This window comes from Podarcis melisellensis (genome assembly GCF_964234715.1).
Source record: "Podarcis melisellensis genome assembly, chromosome: 2".
NCBI classification, from domain to species: domain Eukaryota; kingdom Metazoa; phylum Chordata; class Lepidosauria; order Squamata; family Lacertidae; genus Podarcis; species Podarcis melisellensis.
In genome coordinates, this window is record NC_138529.1 from 8,488,726 (window position 1) to 8,496,441 (window position 7,716).

Consider the following 7,716-nt stretch of genomic DNA (forward strand, 5'->3'; position numbering starts at 1 on the left):
CATCTCTGTATAAATTCCAAATGAATACAAACCAAGACACTCATTCCCAACCAATTGCCACTAAGAACATTTCCCTTGCTTTGCTATTTTAGCACCTGAAGAAGGGCAATTACCTTCTGTGGTGGAAACGATGCTCCAATCTAGACTGAGTCCAAATACAGTCACTTTGAATTTGCTAATGAATTCTCCCTTATCACCTTCATACTGGAACCTTAGATGTTAGCAGCAGAATCCTGAGAGTCAGAAATGTCTCCCCAATAGTCTCTGAATGTTGTGGTGTGTGTTCTTTTATCTCTCTTTCCCTCTTCTTGTTGTTTTGGAAGAGAAAGGTGTTTGGAACATCACTCCTTCAGGCTCACACAGGATGTGGCCCTGCAACAATGACACACACACACACACACACACACACACACACACACTCCTCCAGTAAGGAAGAAGCATGCTGTTGACTTGATCTACCTTAGCATTGTGGAGAAAACCTTGCTGAAGGCACTGCTAAGGAGTCCTGCAATGGTCACATCTTCTCTATGGACCCACTTAAAAATAGAAAAGGAAAGAAAGATCCGGTAATGATTCATAACTGGCCCATCCAACCAAAATCATGAACACCAATGACCTACCTGTCATCTTTTAGCATTCCACTAACAAGCTTAAAAACCCTGGTAAGGAATAGCATTAAGCCACAAAATCAGCTCACAAAGAGAAAGGACTCGGGATTTAAAGAGAACCTTGCGTCTTTCGGAAGGTAAGCAATATTCTCTTCAGCAGCACCATTAAGTATAAGACTTAATCTATAGCACTTTAAATGAGGCATTAACTAATGACAGAGGGGTAGGAAGCCTCTATTACATTCAAAGTAGTTGGGGGAAAGGCAGATATTGGGTTTTCTAAGCTAAGTCATGAAGGAATGTGATTGCTTTCAGTTTATCCAAAGTGAGACATCATCCTAGGTGCAAACAGCCATTCTTTTAAAGGAAATAGATTGGGGAAAGCAAGGCATTTCTGAAATGCCATTGTATGGTTGCCACTTTGGCTGGGGATAGCTTGCAAAAGCACGCATCAATAAGTTCCACTAAAATGAAAAAGGCAAACATGCAAATAACAAACTCACTAAGCATTGAAATGGACGCTGTGGTCTTAAGCAAGCTTACCTGCAAGTAAGGCTGGAGGAACAAGCGACAGCTTTTAAGAGCACTGAAGGTGGAACGACAGAGCCACAATTTACACAGTGTACACATACATTTTCTCATTATGCTTACTTGCTCAATTTGTTAGACTCCTTTCCAAAGAGATCGAGGCAATATGCAGCACCTCATACTGTAAAACATGTTTTTGAAAACTCCCCTCCCCTTTTTTTATTATAAAAAAGCCTGTTTTCTCCAATCAGGTTTCTGAAGAATTACAAAAACTTGTGAACAAAGGCAATAAGGTGAGTCTCTGCACAGCATGGACAATGATGCCTCTCTCTCTCTCTCTCTCTCTCTCTCTCTCTCTCTCTCTCTCTCTCTCTCTCTCTCTCTCATACCACTTTCATTATCTAGAGAGGAAGGACTCCCCTGTCTCCATGAGTTTGGGATTGCTATCTCAGCCTCATTTGACTGAACAGCATGAAATCACATCAGCTTCTTTAGCTTAGCTGGTGTGTGCCAACTGCAAGTTCAAACGTTCTAAATCAGAAGGCTGTGGCCAAATAAGTTCTATTCAGAGCAGACCCATTGAAATTTATAGACTTAAGTTAGTCACATATGCTAAATAAATATGAAAAAATAATAATTCCTATCGATCTACTACTCTGAGTATGGCTAACATTAAATACAGCATAGAGTCATCATTTGGATGTTTACAAACTCATTTTAAGAGTCATCCTTTCCTTTGAAATACATGAAACCCTTAAAAATGCATCAATATGTCATCTCCTAAACTGGAAAGTAAATGTAACTTTTAACAACAATGATCCGATTTCTGGTTCATTTATTTGCTTGTTTTGGTGCCGAAGACCTGATGAAGAACACACAGTGGCTTTACCTTTGTGGGCTGGTTGTTGCAGCTTTTCTCCCCATTAGCTGGCAAATGGTCCTGAAAGATTCAACCGATGAGTCCAGGTAAGAAGCATTTAAGAATGATTGACAGAATGGAGTTGAATCACAGGGACGCAGATACTTGATGAATCCTTGTGGAAATTTTCAGAATATATTTTCAGCACTGTCACACTGACTCCTAGAAATTTGAACCCTTTCCCCAATCCTGTAACGGAGGAAATAGGATGGTCAGTTTAAGAAAATATGATATTAACTGGCAACTTCTGTCCACACCCCAGTTAAAGCAGAATTTTGGAATGTATGCCAGCTGAAATATCTATTACTACATATTATATACCGTATTTTTCTGTGTATAAGACTAGGTTTTTCCCCTAAAAAATAATGTCAAAAATTAGGGGGCATCTTATACATGATGGTGTCTCCCTCCATTATCTTAAATCTGAGTCCCCAAAAATAGGGGTGTAGTTCTTTTACATGGGAGCATCTTATAGACGGAAAAATACAGTGTATATAAACTGTGTTTACTTAAAACACAAGAAGATGGTACAAGTTGGTGCCCTTTGTAAGTTGCATGGGAGCCTTATTTGTGGAAATAAGTTCAGGGTATGCATATGGAGGTCAAGCTCATGCCCCAGTCTGAACCCACGCAGCTTATGCACATTCAGTTTAAATTGTGTGCAGACTGTTCTGCAGACTCAAATGTAACATGCATAGATTGTGGATGCACAATCCTTACAAACAGCAGAGTCGTGCAAACTGGCCTACATGGGTACTGTTTGTTTGTATGTATAACAGGTGTGTTCACAAGACCTACTGGTCATGAATAAGTTGGGGTGTGGCCAGCAGGCATGACTATTACCACCCCCAAAATATGTGTTCTCTTGTCACGTGACGTCTGCTGTGCAGGGCTTGTGGTGGCCAGTGTTTTAAAAAACATGATGGGCGTTACTCAGAGTGGACCTCTTGGAATTAAAGGACCTAACTTAGTCTTGTTCATTAATTTCTGTAGGTTCTACTCTGTGTAAAATTTAATTTTTTGATAAGGTGTCATGTGCTATGAAGATACTCTTACTATGGTTAAAAGCAGGCATAGGCAAACTCGGCTCTCCAGATGTTTTGGGACTACAACTCCCATCATCCCTGACCACAGGCCCTGTTAGCTAGGGATGATGGGAGTTGTAGTCCCAAAATATCTGGAGGGCCGATGTAATGGTTCTAGGGGTTGCTCGTGCATAAATCGGCGCCACACCTGGCTGAGTTACCTGGGTGAACTCTTTCTATCCGGACAGCCACTCACCCGTGGCTGTCTCAATCGCTGGCAGAATCCGTCAGTGGGCGTTTCTTGAACTTCTTTCAGCATAGAAGCTCTTTGACGCCTAGTCTCCGCCTACTCTCCCTGCGCGGAAGCCTTCTGCGCAGGGAGGGTGTGGGCAGCGGAGGACCCGTGCTCTCCCCGCTGGTCTCCGGCGAGGAGTCATGGAGCCACCTCGCTGATTCCCCCATCTACCCCCCTTCTCCACTGGTGCTACGGTGATTTCCTTCCCCAGAAGATGGGCTGCCTCTCTCCCTCCTGGGACGCTCTCCGGAATCCTTCTGAAGCCCTCCCTCTCCCTCTGGCTCCGATGGCAGTTCCCTGACAGCCGAGTTTGCCTATGCCTGGTTAAAAAAAGGATGTATAATTCTCTCCATTCTTGATTTCGGATACAGGTGGCAGTCTTATGAAACAGAAAGTGCCCATAGCTTTACATCTAATGTCAAAAGACATTCTGAAGGCACCTTTACCAGTGATTTTACTCAATATTTGGACAAAATGAAGGCCAAGGATTTTGTACACTGGCTCATCAATGCCAAACAGTACAGGTATGTGGTAGACTGCAGATCAGTTTTCCATTCAGAGTAAAGACAACAGGGCCAGCAGAAAGACAAAGAAGAATCAAAACCAAATTGATTCCTGTATAACTATAAAAATACTTTCTTATGCAAGAGCAGGCAGACACAAGACAGTTCTTTGCTTTCTGCAGTAGATCAGCATAGGTTTCAGAGTCCCAGTTGTTTGACAACAGCAAAACAGTGATTATAGTTTATTGTTTAAAGGTTTTATTCTGCTTTATTATGTTTTGTGCTTTTAAATTATGCCCTGCTTTGGGATTAGAGAATAGTGAAAAGTAGAAAGGAAATGGTTTTTTTTAAAAAAGAAAACACAACAACTTATAATTGAATAAGCAAAAGCTTGCAACCATGATTAGAAGGGAAGTTGATTTTTCAACTTCAGTATGGTAACACTCCAGAATCAAATAAATGAGGGCATTCTTAATCCTAAACCCGTTTATTAAACCCTACTCTTCATTGATTGGGCCTCAATTTAGCAAAATTGAATTAAATAATCTACTGGTTGAAATGTAAAAGGTTCATTTGTTGTTGTTATTATTGCTATTAATATCCTTGTCAATACTACTACAGCTTGATTGATAATTATTCCCAATTCAGGAACAATCAGCAATGGGGTGATTTATCTAGCTGGTCTAATTACGGTAAAATAGCTGCAGGAAAGTCAGGCTTTAGATCAGTGGTAGGGAACTTTTGTTCCTGGACTACAACTCCCATCACCCCATGCTTGCTGGGACTGATGGGAGTTGTAGTTCAGCAACATCTGGCTGGTTATTTCCACCTACTTTTAGATGTTTGGTGATTTGGGATTGGTTTGGCTCTGTTAGGCTCCAGTCCTATGCAACAGGGGTGGAGAACACACAGTCCTTCAGATGTTATAGGATTTCAACTCCACGTTTAGTACCAGCCAGGATGGCCAATGGTCAAGGATTATGGGAGTTGTAGTCCAGTTACATCTGGAGGGCCAAAGTTTCCCCGTGTCTTACCTAAGAACAGTTCCTATTGAATTCAGAGTTCTTTCTAAGTAGTTATGCACAGGATTACACTGTTACTGTTATTTTCATAACTGTTGCCTTATTCCTATTCACAGCTATAAAAAGAGGTTCATCAAGGAAAGTTACCCATCTGGCTTTCTCTCATTCAGGTAAGTCTTACTGCATTTGAAAAGATTCACATCCTCAAGACAGATAAGCTTCAAGGGTTCTGACTTTCCCTATTTCTGGAAAGAGAAGGAGGAGCCAGTGCCATGCACTAGAAGTGGTCACATTTGACTGATTCAAATCCTTATGTAATAGTAAATACTTCCCTGTCTGCATGTCTGGAAAAATCAGACACTATGAAATACAGCCGTACCTTGGTTGACGAACGCCTTAGCAGTCAAACGGTTTGGGTCCCGAAAGGCACCAACCCACAAGTGAGTGTTCCGGTTTGCAAACGTTCTTTTGGAAGCTGAATGTCCGGCAGGGCTTCCACAGCTTCCAATTGGCTGCAGGAAGCTTCTGCAGCCAACTGGAAGCCGCGCCTTGGAAGTTGAACCAACTACCGTAACAGATTCCATTCAGCTTCCAAGGTACAACACTACAAGTGATTTTACCAGTCACACAGATGCCACTTCAAACACAGTAAGCCCACAACTCACACACATTTAATTCGTGCACATTCAGCTTTGCATGCATGGCAAAAAAAATTAAAGGGAGCATGGTTCCAGGAAGAATGACAGTCCCTCCCACCCTTGAACCCAGTGTGTTTTGGCTTTAGACGTGATCCCCAGAACATAACCCATGTTTAAGTTGCAGTGTTACTGTATTGGATTGTATGAGTTCATTAAATAATCTTAGGACAGTCACTGTCTTTCCACCCAGCCTACCTCATAGGGCTGTTCTTACTTGAGCTTCTTACAGAAAATAGGAGATACAGTAGTGTATTTTTCGCTCTATAAGATGCACCAGACCATAAGACGTACCTAGTTTTTGGAAGAGGAAAACAAGAAAAAAAATATTCTGAATCCCAGAAGCCAGGACAGCCAGCGGGATTGCAGCGCAGCGATCCTGCTGGCTGTCCTGGCTTATGGGATAGCCGCACGCAGCCTCTCCCGGGCAGGGGGAGCCTTCATCCCCCTGCCAGGGAGAGGCTCACATGGCTAAGGTTCCCCCAAGAAAGCCCCAAAGAGCTGGACACACGCTCCATGTGGCTCTTTAAAGGGAGTGCTGAGCAGAGCCTCTCGCCTGCATAAGACTCATACACATTTCCCCTTACTTTTTAGGAGTGGAAAAGTGTGTCTTATAGAGTGAAAAATACGGTAGTTCAAAACTATTTTTCTGAAGGCAGGAGCTGTGCAGCCCCCACCCATAATTGGCCCAGGCAGCTGCTAGGGCACCCCTAAATTCCTTCTGACCTGAACTCAGTTCATCTCCTTATTCCACGATCTATCACTTTTACAGATATGCGTAAAAGGAAAACTCAAAATACAAGAATCCCAAGTTCCCCTGCTTTGATGTCCAGCTTCAGCCGACACTGGAGTCTTTTGCTCGACATGGTCTTACCATCATTCTTTAACTCTTCATTGTTTCCAAGTTGGTGAGCTACAGGCACTTATGAAACTTGCTGCTAAAGCTGCCTGCACTAAATAATGTCACATTAAAAGCGGTTTGTTCCAGCCTCTATCTTTTGATTTCCCCTGTGTTCCCTGGAGGTGTTTGATGTTAAAGGCGGGATTTATGGGTCAAAACGCACCAATGTAAAGGTTCTGTTGTTGATAAGATGTGGATTCTAAACAGTCTGGCCTCTAATAGTTCCAACAGTCTACAACTCCAGGTTAAAGGAATGCAGCAGCAGCATAATTGCTGATGAAAGATTTAAATGATTGCTAGCTACTCATCGCCTAGGACACCCAAGCCATGGTCCATCAAAATGGGAAGCTGTGCAGGTGTGCTGGTCCTGGAAGGTTACCATGTGGCGTGGTCCGAGTCCAGTCCGAGGTCGAGGGTGTGGTATGGGGCTGTCCATCAAGGCTGAAGCGGGGTCCAAGGCAAGGAGTCGGGTGAGGTCAGGAACTCTGGCAGAAGAGCAGGACAGGGTGCCAGCAGGAACAGGTTACCAGCAATGTTGCTTCCACAACCTGGGACTGGGCTGACTGGCTTTTATCTCCTCTGAGGCATAGGGCAGCCCTGGTCCATAGGTGACTCGCCTCTCCTGGCCTCTGCAGCTCAGGAGAGGCTGGAGGGTTACTGGACCCAGAGGCAACCTCACCTTCCCCTGACGGGGCTGAGAGTGGAGCACCTGCAGGCAATGGGTCCTCGATCACCTCCAGAGCCAGAGCAGATTCAGCTGGTGTCTGCTCCTGAGGCACAGGTGAGGGCCCTTCAGCTTCAAGCACCAGCCCCGGCTCAGCCGGTCCTGGAGGCGGGGACTCCTGTGCAGGCTGGGATTCCTCAGGTTCAGCCTCTGAATCTGATTCCCAGGCCATCACAAAAGGCACAGAACCTCAGCTCTGCTTCCCTATTGTACTTTGCATGTTGATAGCATCTGGGCTTGAGGAGGCACATGGACCTCACCTGTCCTGAGACTAATCCAGCTGAGGAATCACACACCTCCTTCCAGATCCAACCAGCCCCACCTGGCCACTTAGTGAGCTGGGCTGTGTGTCCTTGACTGTCTCGGCTTCCTAGAGCATTCCTCCCACTCCTCCCTATGCCTTGGTGCCTGCTGTGTTTGTGGAGATGGGAACACCTCCAGCTCTGGTAATGGGTCCTGCTTCTCTGATGCCTGTGCACTGATCCCCTCGCCATCC

At 44.3% G+C, this 7,716-nt stretch overlaps 1 protein-coding gene across 1 annotated transcript; it reads left to right on the plus strand.

Moving 5' to 3' along the window:
* Positions 1 to 1,998: 1,998 nt before the first annotated feature.
* On the plus strand, positions 1,999 to 7,040 carry LOC309362690 (exendin-3-like). Its single transcript, XM_081898383.1, has 4 exons — positions 1,999 to 2,102; positions 3,747 to 3,899; positions 5,017 to 5,070; positions 6,368 to 7,040. The coding sequence occupies exons 1-4, from the start codon at positions 2,002 to 2,004 to the stop codon at positions 6,375 to 6,377; spliced, it is 318 nt and encodes a 105-aa protein (XP_081754509.1). The 5' UTR covers positions 1,999 to 2,001; the 3' UTR covers positions 6,378 to 7,040.
* Positions 7,041 to 7,716: the final 676 nt, after the last annotated feature.

Bases quoted from the DNA above. Each gene is read 5' to 3' on its own strand.
- LOC309362690 (XM_081898383.1), top strand. From the start codon at position 2,002: ATGAAGAACACACAGTGGCTTTACCTTTGTGGGCTGGTTGTTGCAGCT. The intron at 2,103-3,746 runs GTAAGAAGCATT...TTTCGGATACAG, and splicing joins GATTCAACCGATGAGTCCAG to GTGGCAGTCTTATGAAACAG. The intron at 3,900-5,016 runs GTATGTGGTAGA...TCCTATTCACAG, and splicing joins ATCAATGCCAAACAGTACAG to CTATAAAAAGAGGTTCATCA.